This window comes from Myotis davidii, unplaced genomic scaffold, assembly GCF_000327345.1.
Source record: "Myotis davidii unplaced genomic scaffold, ASM32734v1 scaffold196, whole genome shotgun sequence".
NCBI classification, from domain to species: Eukaryota; Metazoa; Chordata; class Mammalia; order Chiroptera; family Vespertilionidae; genus Myotis; species Myotis davidii.
Genome location: NW_006288258.1, coordinates 559792 through 580779, shown reverse-complemented (window position 1 = coordinate 580779; position 20988 = coordinate 559792). Strand labels below are relative to the sequence as shown.

Below are 20988 nucleotides of genomic sequence, written 5' to 3'. Positions count from 1 at the left end.
GAGGAAGAAGGCGCTTCATAAATGTCTAAGGTGGGGAAATGGTTTGATGTGGTCAACGGAGTATTTCCTCTCCCCACATACATCACGTTTCCTGCTCGGGTAGCAAAGGCGCATCACTGACCCTCCTTGTCCTTACATCAGTGTTGTTACTGAAGAAACAAAGAAAACGTCACTGCTGCTGGGTGTGACACCAGGGCAGGGGCATGGCCATGCTCACTTTTCTATCCCCAACATTCAGAATGCAATCAGACACATTCTGGTGTCCAATAAAGACCTGCTGAGTGAAAAACAAGCTGACATTGAATTTCAAAGCGGAATTTTGGAGCTCATGGCATGGATGATAGCTTTGAGGCCAAAAAGGGTTTCTGATTAAATGGCAGCTTAGGTTGCATCAAGAGCTGCGGTTCAGGCCTAAACAGAAAGCATATAGAATGATCTCCTCTCTGCACACACCAGATGAAACTCTTACAGGCTGGGGTGGAGAAAGATGACCGGGATTTGAGCCTGACACCTGCAGGGATTAGCTCCAAGGAGGGTGGTGGACTGATGGAGCTCACTGAAGTGTGGAGGCTGAGAGGGGGGAGAAGTGAGGCTCCCCTTTCCTTCGGCGTTCAGAGGAGTTTCCCACACGGTGATGGCGTGACAGCAGAGATGCCCGGATGGCCTGGCCTGGCAGGGGCCTGAGAGAGCCCCCCAAGGGTCCAGCAACCCAGTGACACAGGACAGCATCTTACCTGAGACTCAGGAAGGAGAGAGCTTAGGACATTCCTTCTTACTGCCTATCTGGGAACCAGAGCCTAAGGGAAGAAAGGGGAGAGAGCATACTGAAGATTTGGGCATCTTCAAGTCTTCAGAGACAATGCAGTGATTAAAAATTCAAAAGCAAAAGATCTATGAGAAGTGTTTGGGGTTATGAGTTTGATTACTAAGTTCAGACAATTTTTATATTTATTTATAGAGATATTTTATAAATGATTCGTGAAAAATATGTTAACTACACTATGACTAAACAGCAAATAGTATTTACTCTCTTCACCAGAGAGAAAACATTAACATTTATAAATTTGAATGTATTTACTTAAAAATAATTGGCAGGCACTGGGATTCTGGTTGTTCTATTTTGAAGGGTAACTACATATTCATTTTAATAAGATCTTATATCTTGATGATAGTTGGCAATAAATGCATCCTGAGTTGGCTCCCTGGAGTAATACATCAGAGATAAAATTCACTTAAAACTAAAGATGCTCATTACATTCAAACACATTTAAATTCATTGATCTCCATTAATTACTTTACTAAAGACAATATACCATTTTTTTTATCCTGATTACAACCGTTTTAAAACTCCCTGATTTGTTGATCCTGATACACAATCTGTTACTTGTTCTTCCCTATTCTATTTCTGACCCAGTCTCTAAGGGACCAACATTTTTAAGATCATAAAGCCTGTGTTTGTGTGCCAATTTTGTTTTCTCACGATTTTCAGAAGTTATTTTATTATAAGCCTACTAGTACTGTGAGGCCAATATTTAGATCCTAGTTTTAAACATAAGCTAATAGGCAAACAGAGGTGAGTGCCTTGGGAAGGTCACCAGCATGGCTACCACTAAAAGACAGAATACTGGCCTTGCAATGCAGGCCAATGTGGTTGGCATTTAAAAGGAGCTACAGATGATGCCTACTTACAATAAAATTAGAAATAAAAGGCAAATACAATTATCTAACAATTAACCAATAGTCCCTCACTGAGCTTTGGTTAACAAAGGGAGTAAACTTTCCAGTATACTAACCTCTGTCTGCTTCTTATCTAAGGCTTTATCCATCACGAAAATGAACCTTTGCAAGACCTTAAATTTTCCCTTCATACAGGGCGCTCAGACAATGTGGTGAGACGTGACTGCCACCATGTGGGCAGAAATAGTATATAGACTTCCATAATTACCATATTCTTTATTCTGAAATGCAATGAAAACAATGATTAAAAGATGAAAATCTGCTTTAAGTTTTATTATTTTAGATCCAGTAATGTGACGTTCATTTTTGGTACAAGTTGTTGGACACTGATACTTATTAACTAGCAAAAGCCTTGCTCCTCCAAGTACCAGTACGTCCCACGGACCAGCAGAATCTGTTACCTGGGAGCTTACTAGGGATGCAGAGGCAGACCCCGCCCTGCATGCCCTGAATCCCAATCGGCATCCCCGAAGATGCCCAGGGGTTACCTGTACACACTACTGGCCGGTAAGTGTCATCTACAGCTGGCGTCTATCCCCTTGACTCTCATTCCCTACTGTGTCCCCACCCAATGCAGGGGCAGGTGACTTACTAAAAAGTTCAGATAAGAAAAATGCAGCTAGTCTTACTTGAACCACTTTATTAACTTGATGTTCCCTTTGCTTAGGTCAAATTAATGGATTAACTCCACAATTCAGAGAAAAAAAAATTAAAACAAATTTTCCAGAAAAAAAAGGGCTTATTTAGTTTCAGGAGAGATGAGAGTATTTTATTTTGCCCAATCAGAGCCCTTCAGCATAAAGAGACATTCATATACATATATATGAACATTTTCCAGAAACAGTAATTTATAATACATTTTTAAAATACCAGTTTAATGGTATTTATTTACAAAAATATCCCATTACCTAATTTTAAACTTTTTGCTGTGATGACAGTTTGTAAAGTACAGGAATGCAAAATAACTACAAAGTTTACCACACTTTTAGTGTTTGCAATAGTGCTTTTTTGACTTTTTCAAATGAAATAGTACACAGAGATGGGTTGTTTTTTAATCGTATTTCAAATGCATATTCCAGCAATCACCTCTGAGACAGTTACTGGACTGAGCAAGATATAAAAAAAAGAAAAAGAAAGTGCAGCAACTGAACACTACCTGCATGTACAGGTTTACGGTCGACACAAGCTAGAGCTCCACACAAGCATGCTGGCCCCTGAATGAGAGAAAAAACTTCATCTTGCTCTTTTTAATAATTTTTGGTGATGCATTCATTTACAATGAACCAACAGTTTAACTATAAAGCAAAATGTTTTTCTAGTTCTAACTACCATGTAAAGCAGAGGTCACACCTAAAGTATCACGGTACTGTTTATTTACAAAAAAAAAGTAATTAAAAAAACACAATTACCCTCTTTGCATTGCTTCCTATTAATATCAGTCTGTTGTCAACTCCTTACATTGTCTTAAGTTGAAGCAAAATTTAAACAACACAAAATACATAGCAAAAATATTAAAAAAAACAAAGCTTGCAAATAAATAGGATTCCATTGCCATTAGCCTATATCCGTTTTAAATGCCTGAGCAAAATAATGTACAATAAATACTGATTTATTTACATCTCACACTATAAAATTTTAGTTTAAACTATGAGCCTCATTGTGAAATACTGGCAAAACTGATAACCATGATTTTTCTGATGTAAAGAGTGTAATAAAAAGAGCAATTAAATGTAGCCCTAAACTACTGTACTCAATTTGTAAATGAATTGTGCTCAATAATTTAAGACTATTAATAACCAAAGAAAGCAACGTGATAACCCTGATAATTGGGGAGTTATTAAAACCCATTTAATTCAGCTGAGAAAGGTAAACTAAGGTTTCCCCTTTAATTTTTGTTGTCACAACTATTTTTGCCCACAGAACCTTTCAAACTTGTTACAGTCCTAAGATCATTAATATTCACAGGAAAAATAATCCCCATGGTACTTTATAAGAAATTGATCAGAGTGATGAAACTGTGTAATTACAGTATAATTAACAAAAGCTGTAAACAGTATCTTCACATTAATTTTTAAATGAGAAAAAAAGATGGGCATAAATATCAATCCAAGAGACCAGAGACTTTAAAAGGGAAAAGGAAAAAACAGAGGACACTTAAGATAGAGGAGTGCTCTTTTTCAAACTAAATACAGATTAAAAATCCTAGGAATATTGATCAACAAATTCTATAAACTACAAAATAAAAACCTTCATTGACAAAAATACATAAACTCTGTTTTCATTTTTTGGAAATTTATTTTTAAAAAAGGTAGAAGAAAATACCTGGAAAACTATTTTAAATATATATATATTTTAAAACAATAGTTAAGGTAGGCATCCAACTTAGCAAGCTGCAGCTATTGAGAAAGATCTTGCAATGATTGTTGTGGGCATTTTCTCCAAAATAAAGTTAATATTTGAAAATGCTCAATAGAGGGTTTTACATAGAAATAATCTCTTTCCTGTCATGTGTGAAGACTTTTGAATGATGTATGATTCTTTAAAATTAATTGTATCTCGATATGAGATACCAGTATTTCTTATTATAAGCGTGAAACATAACTTTTTTGTATGGAAAATATGGATACTTTTTAAGTACTGTGACTTAAACTTAACAAGTTCACCATTTTTAAAATTAAAGAGTACATTTATAAAAATTCCATTTTAAAACTAAAAGTATATTCTCTAGCAGTATGTATAAATATAACATTACTGGATGATCTTTAAACAAATCTGAAAGTGTTGCAGTAATTTTAAACCTAGAACACTGAAACGCACAGCAAATGATTTTACTTTTTAGTCTTGAAAACTGTATAAAACCTATTAAAGGTTTTAAAACTATGATCAGTTTAATTGTTTAAGATGCAGCTAGCAGCATACTCATGATTTTGGTATATTTTTATACATATGTATCACTTGATTTGAACTGAGAAATGTGGATTAAATGATAAAAAGTTTTCATTACCTAAAAAAGTGCAGAAAAATTCAAGTTTAAAGTTCAGTGCTCTTTATTTTGAAAGAAAAAATAAACAAAATCCCAAAAGTTAAAATGTAAAATAAATCTTTGACACAAAAAAGTTACCTTTGGATATAGCTTTTCTAATGTCACATGAGAAAATGCCTTAAGCAAAACGTATATGGAATATAAAACTCAGGGTGAACTTTAAACTCCGTGGTGTCTTCCACATATTTTTCCTTTCCTCAGCTGTCTTCCCACCGTCCCCTATAACCTAAAAGTATGTAACACTTTCAGACTTGTTTGAAACACTCACATATCTACATGAAATAACTTCAGAGGTACCTACAATTAAGTTCTAAGCAAAAGAAACACTTTTCTTTAAAGTACTGTACTTAATTAAGCTGTAATATACTACACAGAACATAGACAAGTAGCAGCATTTTTTTTCACATCCATATAAAAATCAAATTAAGTTAGCAATAGCTCGGTTTTATATCTATAACCATTTTTGGAAACACTCTGTACAATTGAAATGCAAACCAAACGGATTAAGATGATGCAAAACTTTAAATGGCTATAATACACAGAATTTGTCAGAATATAAGATTTTAAGTAACTTTCTAAGCAAATGCATTTGGATTTTAGTCTGAAGAGTGAAATGAACTAGATATATGGTACATACAGGGAAACCACTTCCTATTCACAGACTGCTAATCAATGAATACTTCAATGCTTTAGAGCCAAGGACAAATGCAACAAAGAATAATGTTTGAGGATAAAGGAAGCACACGTAATCTTTCATTTTTCTAACATTTTTCTACTTTGACTTTTTTTTTTTTTGGTTTGTTCTCCTGAATTCTTGGCTTGCTGGTGACTATTTCTGCATTTAAAAAGAAAAAAAATAGAGATGTTATCTCTCAAATTACAATAAATTCCCTGGGTTAGTTATTCCTGCAGACTGTCTCTTATCTATAGACTGAGTCAAGTATAACTTCGAGAAGCTTATTTCCTATTTTCAAAAATACTTCAAGCTTTCTAATCCTAAGTTTCTAGTGTGCTGTGCATAATTTGTAAATTTAAAAATGAAATAAAGTAACCCAAAATATTGGTTTAAAATTTTCTTATAAAATCCATCTCAGGTAAACGTATCTATTTCTCTATTTGAAAATAATTACAAGATTGGTTCATTTTATATACAACAGTAAAAATGAAGTGGATATACAATTAACACAATATAGCAAATTAAATAGAGTTAATATGCCCTTCCACATGAATGGGTAATCAACCATTATATTACTTATTTAGTGCTTCTCAACTTCAAAATCTGTAACTATACCTTTATAAAAGGGCCTAATACTTCCTGTGACATATGGAACAATGCGTTTATTAGATAATGTACAATAAAAATTAAACAATTTGTAAACGGCTGAATGTTCATCATACAGCTGACATTAACAAAACAGAAATATGTTATCAATAGATACTTTCTACAAATTCAAAAACTTTTGAAAAGTACTGTATCTTTAAAACATTTCTTTTGGCTTGATCAATTATCTCTACCATATATATTTAGTCCCTCTCTAATGATATTTAAAGTAAATTTTAATGTAAACTTTTGTATCCCGTAGTGCACATTATAAAAATGTAAACAAAAGGCATTATTAATGAAAAGAGTAAGAGGAAACGATGCATAACAGACTGCATGAAATTAGGGTGTTCTACATTACCTTTAATGATCACATGGAATAGAAAAACAACCATCATGTTTGCTATCAATTTGTGCTCTGATTATCTCAATGAAAAAAGAAACTGGTCTTAAACAAATTTTATAGAAAAAAATATTTAAATTTCATTAAGTGTAATGCTTCTATTTTGCTTTTCCTTGATTGCTTTAGTAACAATCAATAATAATCTCAGATGCCGGCGTATGAAATTACTTACTTCCAAGGTCTACCGAGTTGTCTCCTTTTTGTCTGCAATGCTATTTTAGGAACCAATCTTTTACTGTCCACTGATGGTCTCATTGGCATTACATTCCAATACAGATATAATTTAGTTATAAAAATGCACATATTTTCCTTTCCTTGGGCTTTTTAAAACCTTGAAAGGGCATGTACAGATGTATAGTATACGTCTACAGAAAATATTTCGTAGGTCATCAGACTAGACTCTTATATAGATAATTATTGACAACAGATGCTTGTAGATTTCCATGCGACAGCATGTGCACTAAGATTTAATTGGCTCATCACCTGAGTGTACTGGAACTATTAGCAAATCAGGGGCATTTAAAAAAGGGAGCTGAGCACTTTATTGAAATAATGAAACGTTTTTTTAAGCAATTTTAATTAAATAATGCAAAGGTACATTTGGTTAAACATTTTATAAAAATTCAAGCAAAATTAAAAACTTAGCCAATTTCAACATTTCTACAAATTTAACCAGTAACTCTTTTGGTCAAATCCACCTTTAGCTGAATTAATGAGAATGAGGACAAAGGACACTGAAGTATTCTCCTCACCACAATGGAGGTTTTTCTCACTTTCCACACTGCGTAGCCACTACATGGAAACTCCCAGGATGATGAGCAGTCAGTTATGCTCTACACTTTTCTTTTCAACGAAAAGTGATGTATCACCTTGTTTTGCTTTTGACAAAATATGGACTAAACACAAGTATACAATGACAAGAATCCAAGAGTGGCCCATACACAAGTCAACCATGTGTATGTCTTTATTATTTAAAGCCCACCATTCAGCTTATCTGCCTAAAGTTATGGTAACACACATTTTGTTTCTTTTTCACTAATGATACTGAGGACCAGTCAGTTTAAGGGAGGGAAAGTCCCAGATAGCTGTTTATAATTCAGTCAGTGAGACCAAACATAACCATTTCTGCTTCAGAGCTTCAACTTATTGCCTCTCCCTCAGAGGTAAAACACTGATGGCAGATGCAACAGCACAAATCTTTTGGCATATGACAGTTTAATACAGGAATGATCCAGGAATAGCCACGGCTCCTCAACATCCCCCTTGGTTTCTTCCTTTGTAATGTGCGACCTGCTTAGTTCCCAAACGGTCATTTCACAGTTGGCACAGACCATACACTCCACACTGAGTATGTGGACACTCCTCAGAAAAGCCACATGACTGAGGTAAAACAGTGCATAATTGTGCTAGGAAAGAACAGTATCCAGTGATGAACATCCTTTAATGTTAACTTTCCTAAAGTAAAATCAATGAAATGAAAAAGGAAAATTCTTTTTCCTTTTGGCTGAAGTTGAACTTAGTTGGATTTCTGGTGGTCAGAACTGGTACCACTTCTTATCTTTGTATTTCAACATCATCTAAAGGGGAGAAAACATGAAAAACATGTTTTAAAAATGCCAGGACAACAATATTCGTAAGTTGTATCTGATTACTATATTTTTCCAAAACTTACCATTCTGAAACATTCTCTAGTGTCACCGTATTATTTACTTCAAATTAACTGATAATGAAAGCAATAAGTAAGAACTGTTTCACTTAGAGAAAAAAGTCCATAACTATTAAGAACCAGACTAGAAGACCCTCACATTTCTTAGACACATGACATAATAAAGTTTTGCCTCAGTGCTCTCTTTGGTGACCTAAGATAATACAAATAAGTTAATTTTCAGTTCTCTAATTTTAACTAGAAATAGTGCTTAACCTGGAATGGCCTGGCTGGCATGGCTCAGTGGTTGAGCGTTGACCTATGAACTAGGAGGTCATGGTTTGATTCCTAATCAGTGCACATGCTCGAGTTGCAGACTTGATCCCCAGTGTGGGGCACACAGGAGGCAGCTGATCAATGATTCTCTCTCATCACTGATATTTCTAGCTTTCTCTCCCTCTCCCTTCCTCTCTGAAATCAATAAGAATATATTAAAAACAAACAAACCTGGGAACAAAAGGTTAGAAATTCTACCATTACTGTCATCTAAAATTTCCTGAGCCAGCACTGCATGACACACTTTCCTTATATGACTTCATCTGGTTCTCAAAATAACTCCATGCATTAAGCATTATTATTCTCCCACTTTAAAAATGAAGAAACTGAAGCTTAAAGGGATTACCCAAACAACACAATGGTGAAACTGGGGTTTAAGCCCACATAGTCTGATTCAAGAACCTATGATCTTAGCCACCTCAATGTATTTTCTTCCTTAGACTCTAAAATATGACTCAAGAATATTTGGCAGGAGGAAAAAGCTACCAGCTTGAGCTCTTTGCTAAATATTTAGTGTGGATATATTCTGAAATTGACTGAAATGTTATATGCTTTAGAGATCACAGTCAGGTGCAGGGTTATGTCAACAAAATTCTTGCCCTAGATCAAAGGCTGCTAGACTATCTCTGAGGTGTGTTGGCCTAGTACAAGGACTGACAAAGGACCTCTGATTCTCTTTGAAGCCCTGAACAAATCTTTTCCAGGTCAAGTTACCTCTTTTATGCATTCTAGGTGACAGCATTCTTGAGCAAAAAAGAGATGACTTTTGATTGAAAAATGTACAGATCTCTTGCTGGCAGATTGGGTATTCAAACATAAAACCTTAATATGGATTTTTCAGACAACAAACTCAAAATGTCCTCAAGGTATAGGCAAGGGAGTGAATGTGTGAAGTAACCTAGTGCAAAGCATCAAGGAAAGGCAGACCTGTGTGTCAAGATGAAAAAAGTGTATTGTACCTAAAGGCCTACATTCAGTTTTTAAAGTGTACTGTGCTGACCAATAAAGCCTGTTTGTAAGAGGACCAGCTAGGAAGCGTACTTTATAGATTCCCTTTCTAAGCTCCACCATGAGGTCCTACCTCTTCAAGATGAATTCACTGCAAAAATGCTTCTTCCTACTCCTCTGTCTGAATTGGTCTACAGACAGATTTAGTATTGTGTATTGAATAAAAGTGCTCGCCAGGACTAGTCATTTAGATCTACCTAAAGAATCAAGAGAGGAAAATTATTTCCTTCTCTAGGAGAAATTGGTAGTAGAATCTGAGGCATTTAGGAAAGTTAGCTATGTTACCGCATTCCCTAAGAAATAGTTGCAAAGAAAAGGTCTGCAGGTCCCTCAGATTTATAAACTTCAGTAAACAGACCAAAAGCTACTGAGACATATTCTTATAATAGTTCCCTCTAGTGGCAAAAATCAGGAATTTGCCATTGTACAGAGGATACGCAAAAATTCATGTGCAGATATAAAATAGCTATAAAAATACAATAATTTTCATACTTGTTTTACTGAGGTGTTTTGTGTGTTTTTTTGTTTAAATATTTGCTAGACATACCTCATGAGCATGTTTAGAAAATGAATCTGCACTGGACAACATAGCTGTGGTTCTTTCTTCCAGGTCACCCAGTTTCTGCCCTCTTTCATCCAGTGCCAACCTGGCTCGTGCTAATTCACCAACGACTCCAGATGCAGCTCCTTTTACACCTTCAATGCCACCAGGACCAGGGATATGTTGTGCAAGACTTCTCGAAGCCTTTCCTGAGGACGATTCTCCAACTGAACAAATTGGTAAATGAAAGAGCAACTCAAAAAATGAAAATTTTACTAATATAAAATCCTAACCCTAGCAGTTTGGCTCAGTGGATAGAGCATCAGCCTGCAGACTGAAGGGTCCTGGGTTCGATTCTAGTCAAGGGCACATGTCCAAGGGGGCATGCAGGAAGCAGCCTATCAATAATTCTCTCTCATCATTGATGTTTCTCTCTCTCTCTCTCTCTCTCCCTCCCTCCCTTCCTCTCTAAAATCAATAAAAACATATTTAAAAATGTTTTGAAAAAGTTCTACTACCTGACAGCACTAAAATAATTTTTAGATTGAATGACAATATAATTGCAATATTTATATATTTCACTTTAAGTTAATAGATGTTTTTCTTTTATTATGATGGTTTTAATTTTTAGATATTTTTTGAAACATGCAAAAAACAAATGTACACTTAAATATTATACTCTATAAATAACAGGACTTGTGCAAAGAAGGGTCTGGCAATTTTTTGTTGAAATGAATAATGGGCATGCTGACACCAATTTATATAACAGTAAAAATTACTCTTAAGTGTGAAGAAAACTGAATATAAATTAATTTAAAGATATCTAAATTCAAATACATAGGTTTAAATATACAGATTTAATTTAGTTTATTTACTCCATGCTTTGTCTTAAAATACTATGCTTAAGGGCTTAGAAGTAAAGAAAAATAAAGAATTTATTCAGTATTCTATTTTAGGCTTCAAAAGTTATAGATATGTAACACCCATTTCTTCCTCTCCACTTATATTGTCATTTACCAAATAGATCAAATTTTCCCTTTAAAAGATCTCAGGCATTCATTGCTTTGTTTCCCTTCGTTAGCCAGACCCTAACTACCTAGATTATTGAAAATCTTAAATTCTGTTAAAATCTGCTGTCATAGTCCCTATTCCCTCAGTATACATTTCTTTCTTTAGCAATATAATTCACATCCCATAAAAATCACCCCTTTTAAATTCAAAAGGCTTTGCAAACATCATCACTATCTATCCTGAGCATTTTCATCACTACAAACAAACAAACAAAAAAAACCCAAAACAACACCCCACCCCAACTTTATCAGCAACTAATTTCCATTTTCCTCTCTTCTCAGTGCTAGGTAATCAATCCTCTACATATTTTCATATTCTGAATACTTCATATGAATGGATTCATACAATATGTAGTCTTTTAGATCTGGCTTCTTTCACTAAAAAAAAAATGTTGTCAAGGTTCAAACATGCTATGGCATGTATCAGTACTTCATCCTTTTAAATTATTGAATAATATTCTACTGTATGGATTGATGACATTTTGGTTACATACTCATCAGTTGATGGGCATTTTGAGTAGTTTCAGCTATTCTAAATAATGCTAACATTCCCACAAGATTTTGTGTGAACATGTGTTTTCAATTCTCTTGGTTATATATCTAGGAGCGTAATTTTGGGTCACATGATAATTAACTTTTTGGGGAACTACCAGAAATTTTCAGAGTTTATAGCATTTTACATTTTCACTGGCAATGTATGAGGTTTTAACTTTTCTGCATTCTTAAGAACATTTATTATTGTATGTGTTTTTGGTTATAGCTACCCTAGTAAGTGTGAAGTGGCAGTTTGTGGCTTTGATTTGCATTTCCCTAATGACAAGTGAAGTTCAGCATCTTTTCATGTGTATAATGGCCATCTCTATAGTTTCTTTGGAAAAAATATCTATTCAAACCCTTTGTACACTTAAAATGAGCTACATATTCGTCTTTTTATTGTTGAGTTGTAAGAGTTCCTTATATATTCTGTATAGTAGATTCTTATCACATATCAGATATATGATTTGCAAATATTTTATCACATTCTGTGGGTTGTCTTTTTACTTTCTTGATAGTGTTCTTAGGCTTTTAATTTTGATGAAATCCATTTATCTATTTTTTTTTCAGTTGCTGTGATTAAGGTGTCGTATCTGAGAAACCATCACCTAATTTAAGAAAAATATTTATACTTATGTTTTCATAAGTATAAATCTTATGAAAGATTTATACTTATGTTTAAGTATAAATCTTATGAAAGATTTATACTTATGTTTTCTTCTAAGAGTTTTAGAGTTTTAACTCTTTACATTGAGGTCTTTAATCCATTTTGAGTTAATTTTTGTGTAAGGTATGAGGTTGGGGTTCCACTTTGTTATTTTATTTTTTATATATATACTAGAGGCCTGGTGCACGTAATTCGTGCACAGGTGGGATCCCTAGGCCTGGCGGGAGATCAGGCTGATCAGGGCCCAAAGGCCCCGGCAGGGTCAGGAGAGGAGGTGATGGTGGCTGGGCCAGGTGCAGACACCAGACGCCGACGATGCCCTCAGCGCCCCGCCACCCCATGGTTCCCTGCCTCCCCCGACCCTTCCCTCAGTGCCCTGCTGCCATTACAGGCCAGCTGGCTGGGAGAGTGATGGGGAGAGGGGCCAGGGGAGGTTTTGATCCCCAGTTTGGAACCTGCAGGAGGCAGCCAATCAATGATTCTGTATCATTATTGATGTTTCTATCTCTATTTCCCTCTCCAAAATCAATCAAATATATATTTTTAAAATCCAAGGTTTTTAGAGGAAGAAAGGTAGGGTAAGGGAGCTATTGACAGGGGGGCATTTGAGATCTTGCTCACATTTCAGATAGGATAACATAAGGTGTTCCTCAGGGGGGTGACAGGTGAGGAGTGGAAGTGGGTGGAGCAGGGCACTGCGGGTTGAGGAACGAGCTGTAATGACTGGGAGTGTCTATGACAGTGACACCAAGCATGTGTTGGGGCTATCACTGACATCATTCATCCCCAAGAGGTTCTGATTCCGGATGGGAGGAGAAACACGAAGATCAAAGGCCTCTCTTAGCCTAGAAGGTGACACGAGTGGCAGGAGCGGGCTGCCCTGCTTCCCTACAAATGTAAACATGCAGTGTAACTGCACATGGACATCAGTCACATGACCAAATCAATGCCCAAACAGCGCTGGTGGCTATGTCCTGCCACTCTCTGGCTGTGCTGTGGCACTATTGGCTGGGGGGGCGGGGGAGGGGGGGCTGAAGCCATGACCCCAAGCACAGGTAGTATGCAAAGGGGCAGGCAGGAAGCCAGAAGCTGGAAGCCAGAGCTGACCTGGCGCTACTGGCCAGGGAGGCCGAAGCCCCGCTCCAAACACACGTAGTATAAGAAGGGGTGGGCAGAAAGCCAGAAGCTGGAAGTCTGAGCTGAGGTGGCCCAACAGCGCTACTTCCGCCATGGAGCTGTATGGAGAGCAGCTGTCAGTGCGACTGGCTTTGGAGTCAGAGGGGTTGCGCTTCCTGCACGTCACTGGTGAGTCCCTATAAGCCTGCAGTGCGCCAGCCGGGCCAGGTGGGGCCTGGGGAGGCCTTTCTCTCCTGGAGCTGTTCTTCCTAGGGTGGCAGCATCAACTGCTTTTTTCCTCAATTTATTTATTTTTATTGGAAAGCAAGCTCTGGGCTTGCGGTTCCTGGGATCCCTGGGCCATAGCATGAACCTCCAGGCCTCACCGCACCCACCTACCCCTCCTCCTGCGTTGAACGCCTGGGCCCCTGGTGGTCAGTGTGCATCATACTGACTGGTCTACCAGTTGTTCTGGTCGTTATACCGTTATGGTCGCTGGGTTTTTATTATATAGGATTTTTATTGATTTTAGAGAGGAAGAAAGAGGAAGAGAGAGATAGAAACATCAATGATGAGAGAGAATCACTGATGGCTGTCTCCTGTACACCCCCTACAGAGGATTGAGTCTGCAACACGGGCATATGCCCTAACTGGGAATTAAATCGGCAACTTTTCAGTGCATGGGACTATATGCCCAACCAACTGAGCCATAGTGACCAGGGCTGTTTTATACTTCTTTTGCTAAATTATTCCTAAATATCTTATCTTTTGATGCTATTAAAAAAGAAACTGTCTTCTTAATTTAATTTTTGGTTTGTTTACTGCTAGCATATACAAATGCAATTTATTATGTTGATCTGTAACCTGCAATCTTGCTAAACTTGTGTATTAGGTACAATTTTTTTGTGCATGTATCCCTGAAGATTTTCTATATGCAAGAACATGTCATTTGTGAATAGAGATAGTTATACTTCTTGCACTCAAATCTTCATACCTTTTATTTCCTTTTCTTGCCTAATGCTCTGGTTAAAGTCTCTAGTACAATGTTAAATAGAAGTAGTGAGACCCTTTGGTTTCCCATGTAAAATTTAGAATCATTTACAAAATTTTATTTGGGGGGGGGAGTGTGCATATATGTATATATACACACACACACACATATATATGCATGTATGTATATATGTATGTATATATACATATGTCAGTTTTGGGAGAACTGATGTCATATAGTGAATCTTCTACTGTATGAACATGATGTATCACTTCATTTATTTTGGTCTTCACAAGAGTTTTATAATTTTCTATTTTCCTCATGGAGGTCCTGTACATCTTTTGTTAAGATTTACTTCAAGGTATTGTTTTTAATACTATTGTGGTTGGCAGAATAATAGTCCCCTCCCACTCATCCAAAGATAATCATTGTCTAATTCCTGGAAATTATAAGATGCATTCTTATTAATGCTAATGGATAATTATTACAAGTCTCTCAAAAAATTCAGGGATCTTTGATCAACTTAAATCTACTCACCCTTTCTAATTCCCTTGATTTCATGCAATTTTGGGGTCATATTATTTATTTATATGTGTATGTGTATATACACTTTATAAATATTATATAATAATATTTATAACTTCTTTCCAAAGCAGTGTTTCCTGTATTTATCACATTCCATAAAGTATTATTTTTTTCTCTAAAGTACATCCTTTAGAGTTGCCCTGAGTGTGGTGGCAAGGTTTACTTTATTTATCTGTCCATTTATCTAAAAATGTCTCATTCTTGAAGGATACTTTGAGTATAGAATTCTAGATTAAGTCTTCTGTCAACATATAGAATAACATTGACAGTTGAGAAGTTAGTCTCCAGCTTGTTAAAAGGTATCTATTATTTTTCCGTAGCTATCTTACAGATGTTCTCTTTGTCTTTGACATACTATATGTTCATATGCTATAACAAGCTTTGAATTTATAACAAAATATCCTTCTTGGAATTCATGAGGTTTCTTGAATGTGTGAAAAATTTCTAAGTATATCTCTTTAAATATAATTCTTCATATTCTTTCCTATTTACTTCTTGAGAAGGTCTAAACATGTATCAGATCTTCCCCTACAACTTCTACTTCTTTAATCTTCTCCTTTGTTTTTTACATCTTTTTGTTTTTCTGTGCTACAACCTGGATATTTTATTTTGACCAATCTTTAATTTATGTAATTCTCCTTTAGTTTGTCTAATTTGTGGTTTTATGCATCAGCTAAGTTTTTAATTTTGTTTTTCTTAATATTTCAGTTCTCCAATTTCATTTGAGGTTTTTACACATTTATTGCATTGATTTTTAAAGTTTTCAGTTACTTGGTAAATTGTTCAGGCATAATACTTATCCTCTTGAACATAACATGCATAATTATTTTACTGTCAATATTTAATTATCCCAATATTTAAAGTACCTGTGATTCTCATTTTTTGTAATTGATCATGGTGCTGATTTCTTGGGGTCTTGGTTATTTATGACTACATATTTGAAAAATTATTTCTAGAATTCACTTGAGGACTTGGATATGTCATCTTCCTTAGCAGGCCATTCTCATTTGCTTCTGCCAGGTGCTAGAGACTTTATCAGTCTGTAAAAATCTTAACTAAGGTTGAAAGTTTTTGGCCACTCAGACAATTTGAAGCTGGGCTAAAAGTGTGTATGTGTGTGTGGTGGTGGGGAGGGGAGGTTGGGGGACCTGATTTAATTATAGTTCATCTTGAATCTTCAGGTGCAGCCTTTTGGCATCCTTGCAAACAGGGAGATTTGTTTATCAGTGTCCCACCCTTGTCAGCACTGGGATCCCTCCATGCTAGTCCTAACAGAGTTTACTCTCAGCCTCCTACTTCAGATCTCAAAATATTTCTGGGTAAAAGTGGCCTCAGGTTTCCAAGCTTACTACTCTAGGTTCACATCCTTCTCCATGGATATTGTCCTTACTTTATTGTTAGCTCTTTGATGTTTAATAAAATTTAAAAAATATTGTTTTTAAAATTTGTATAATTATTCTTGGTGAGACGGTTATTCTAAATTAGCAAGCCTAAATGACTTGAAGTACAGTCTTCCTCTTTTTTTTAAAAAAAAATGAATTTAAAATGGACTAATCCTCATTCACCTGGTAAGTTTTTAAATGTAAAATTGCACTGCACTGCTACTTACTGGTATTTAATCTTACAGACTTTCTAATTAAACACAAAAGCAAAATTCTAAAATATTTTAGGAAAAAAAGGAGAATAAAAGAAATTAAATTTGAGGATAATAGTTCCTACTACTTGAAAGATATGATAAAAAATTCATTGATTCATTAGTTCACTCAAGGACCAATTTCTAATTTGTTCCCAATTATGTGGAAGGCAGTAAAAGAATCAGATCTTGCTATTTTAAATAACCTAAGAAGAATAGTTCTGGAGATTTTGTAATATAAATGTTTAAGTTAAAACTTTTTCAAAATTAAGGTCATCAATTAAAGTCATAGAATTAAAATAATAATGAAGATCACATTTAATAAGAATACTTTCTAAATTATTCATATCAATTTGTGAATACTCATTTTAGCTATTCTGATTTTGGTTCCCTAAGTAAAATAGTTCCTGGTTTGGGTTAGAGCAACAGAAAATAATTTCGTGCATACTGCTAAAACATGAATATGTTAATTGTTGTGACCAAGACGAAAAAGATGAATATAATACATACATGTAAAAAAAATTATATGGCTTGAATGTTTATGCTTTAAGATATATTACTCAAATTAAATAAGTCAACTTACATAGTTCTTCTCTATCAAGAGACTGTGCACCACCTCCAAATAAGCCTTTAAAGAATCCCCTGTTTGGTGCTTCAGGCGTTTCTACAGGAGTGAAGAGTTCACCCAACATTTCCTTTAAAATCCAAACAAATTGTAATTGTTAAAGTTTCAGGGAAACTAAACTACATTTCACGAAATTATCACTGTAATCTCTTTAACTTAATATTATAACATTATCTGCTGAGATTTAAAAACAAGAGCACATTTCAAATGATCAGACCCAATACATACCAACTTAGTCAAACAGTAAGTTATTAAAACTAAATTGACTAAGACTGACTTGCTATTTTGGCTAGATTACTTTCCTTATATTTCAAGCAAAGGTGATATTCCTGCTTAAACTGGAAGATTCCAACCTTTGACAAAATTTTCACATAACTTTTATAATTAAGAATTGGTAACTGTATACTTAGTTTTTCTTCCATTAGAAAAAAGAAAAGCGACTAACAAGTTAAAAGACTAGGGTAACGATGATGAAATGCAGTTTTGGAATTACTACCTTCAGCTGAGCCAGAAAATTAGTTAATTCAGAAAGATACACCAACTTATTTTTTATAAACATATGCTAGGAAGAGAATTATGCCAACATACACATGGAATTTCAGAAATATGGCTGGGAGATGGGAAATAGAAAGCTACCAATGTTCTGCTGAGCACAGAAATGGCAAAAGCCAGAGACAAAGGTTTCTAACATGTTACTGACTTTGTAGATAACACAGAGGAAGAGGAGTTTCTGTAAGACAAGGGTAGTAACAACATTATTTACGAGGCAGCTTTGAAAAGCTCCAGAAGCAAAATAAAAGTATAGTGAGGCTGTGGGATTGCAATGAAGAGAAAAACACAGTATTGGTTCCTGGTACCAGTCCTGCTGTACTCTGGTATTACATTATTATAGCTGGAGCTAAAGTATTTATTTTTTTAGAGTTTCTTTCTGAGTGATATCATATGGTATTTAGCTTTTTCTAACTGACTTATTTCGCTCAGCATAATATTCTCAAGGTCGATCCATACTGTTGCAAATGGAAGTATTTCATCTTTCCTTATGATTGAGTATTATTTCATAGTATATATGCACCACATCTTCTTTATCCAATCACCTATCAAAGGACACTTTGGTTGTGTCCATGTCTTGGCCACCTTGAATAATGCTGCAATGAATGTAGGGGTGCATATATCTTTGTGAATAAGTGTTTTTACGTTTTCTGGGTAAATACCCAGAAGAGGGGGATTGATGGGTCATTTGGTAACTCTAATTCTAATTTTTTGAGGAAAGACCGAACTGTTTTCCAGTGGCTGTACCAGTTTACATCCCCACAAGCTGTGAACAAGAGTTTCCTTTTCTCCACAACCACTCCAACATTAATTACTTGTCTTGTCGATAATAGCCATTCTAACAGGTGATATGTCCTTGTAGTATTGATTTGCATTTCATAATAGCTAGTGAAGTTGAGCATCTTTCTATATATCTGCTGATCATTTGTATTTCTTTTTGGGAGAAGTGTCCGCTCAGGTCCTCTCCATATTTTTTAATTGGATTATGTGTTTGGTGTTGAGTTGTATGAGTTCTTTAGTTTGGATATTAACCCTTTGTAGGAGCTGTTGTTTGCACATTTCATCTCCCATTTGGTTGGTTGCCTTTTTGTTTTGCTGGCAGTTTCTTTTGCTGTGCAGATAGATATTATTTTTATCCTAATTTTAAAGATGATGAAACTCAGAGCCAGTTAAGTTACTTGTCTAACGTCACATAATTCAGTAATTAGCAAGGCTGGGACTTAGATTCAGTTTTCTTGACTCTAAAGCTCATATTCTAAAAATAAGCTACAAATTCCAATTTACCAACAAGTAAAATAGGGCTAATTGCAAAAACTTTCACGATAAATGTTTTTTTTCCTAAAAATCAAATATCAATTAATACTGTAGCTCAGTATTTCAAGAGCAATTATATTTTAAATGGTAAAATGAAAATAATCATTTCTAATATATAAGCAAGCACACAGGAACTTAAATAATTGAAAAAGACATAGTTTATATTTAAAGAATTAGTTCGTCGTCTCTCACAAATACAGGGTGTCCCTAAAAAATGTATACACACTTTAATAGCTGGTTTCTATTACATTTTGAAAATGAAATATATTTTAATAAACACTGCACCTTTGTAATTATTCAAAGTGTGTATACATTTTTGGGGGACATCCTATAGATCAGTAACAATATTCAGAGGAAAACTATCAAACCTTACTTTTCACATCTTTGCAACTACAGAGAAGGGATGACACAATTTGCCCTAAAACAGAATTATTTTCACATTAGCAAAACCTCTTTAAAAAGAACTTTTTTTGGTACATGTGTATAATAGATATTTATCCTATGTAAAGAGTAGACATAAAATGTATGTAACGTTTCATATATATCTTTGCCATCACAGGAGAGAAAAAATATGGATCAATGAGATGAAGTCCCTCTTATAACAAGAGCCTGATGAAGACACTTGATCACATGTGCTCTGAAAGTCTTGATAAAGGCTTTGGATGTTCCCACATAGGCTCATATGTATATTCCTGTGCGTGTAAGGGATAGTATAAAGGCCCTTAGAGAATATTTCACCCTGGAAGAAACTATAGTAATATTTTTGTTACTTACCTGAAGATTTTCACAGGTCTCTTGGCTGTAAGTGAGCCTCTGGATTTCTGTAGGTGAAACAAGATATAATGCTTGTCCATTGTTGGTGAAGCAGAACGTTCTGGCTATCCGCATATTGGTAAGGGGCAAGTAATACACATCCAATAGAGGCCTTAAACTTGGCAAACTTGAGAAAAAAATTAAAAACTAGTTAATAATAAACAAGGTAGGTTTTAGTTTTAAACAAAGTATTATAGAAGGAAAAAGTGGCAGGGACCCTATAAACCTTACGATTTAGTGCACTTGAGTGGGAGATAAAACACAACTGATTTGTATTCCTCATATACTTGCTCACTATTAACTGAATGGAATTAAATTCTCAGTTTAAAAGACTGTACTGGTAAATAAATAAAATAATTTCTTTTAAACTGAATATCATTCTGTAATGCTATCTTTAGAGAGAGAAAATATGATGTGTTTAAAAAATAACCTAACTCCTACCTAAAAGTCATAATATGTCCGTTGGCACAGAAGCAGGCAAGGCAGATACTGTTACTCAATGCCACAATATCTCCCCGAAGAACAAACGAGGTCTCTGTAATGTTTTGCTTATAAGCACAGTTCTGAGTTGGCAGTGAGATTACTTTTGCTTGCTTTTCAGAACATATCACTGCATACTGGTTTTCACTAATTTCCTGAGAGGAGGAAGGGGATACAGAGACTGGCCGCTTTTTTTTCAATTTCTCCTTTTCATCTTTTTCTTCAGAAACATTGTGTTCTCTCCAGGATTCATAGGCAGGTGGCACTAAGCAACCTGTGGTGTCCAGGAACGCCATTCTCAGGATCCCTCCTTTTAACCTCAATATAGTACCTAAAATACATAATTTTAGTAAATAACAAATATTTCAATCCACACAGTAAGTATGTTTATTCCAACATTGATACATAATAGACACTAAACATATAGCATATACTAGAGGCCCGATGCACGAAATTCGTGCAAGGGCCTTGGCCCCACCCCCCACCCGCTGCCGCTGTGGCCAGGGGCCTCTGCCGCCTCTGCCTTGGCCCCCGTCCGCTGTGGCTTTGTCTGCAAGGCAGGAAGTCTGGGAGGACT

General features: G+C 35.4%; 1 protein-coding gene across 9 annotated transcripts in view; it reads right to left on the bottom strand.

Moving 5' to 3' along the window:
• Positions 1-2479: 2479 nt before the first annotated feature.
• STXBP5 (syntaxin binding protein 5) overlaps positions 2480-20988 on the bottom strand; it is a 156882-nt gene continuing 138373 nt past the window's right edge. For all 9 annotated transcript variants that reach the window (XM_015561611.1, XM_015561605.1, XM_015561606.1 and 6 more), the window contains 5 exons: positions 20373-20742; positions 19893-20058; positions 17214-17325; positions 10041-10261; positions 2480-8081 (listed from right to left, as the gene is read on the bottom strand). In XM_015561611.1, the coding sequence (XP_015417097.1) occupies positions 8040-8081; positions 10041-10261; positions 17214-17325; positions 19893-20058; positions 20373-20742 (911 nt within the window). In that variant the 3' untranslated portion in view covers positions 2480-8039. The remainder of the gene's footprint in view (positions 8082-10040; positions 10262-17213; positions 17326-19892; positions 20059-20372; positions 20743-20988) is intronic.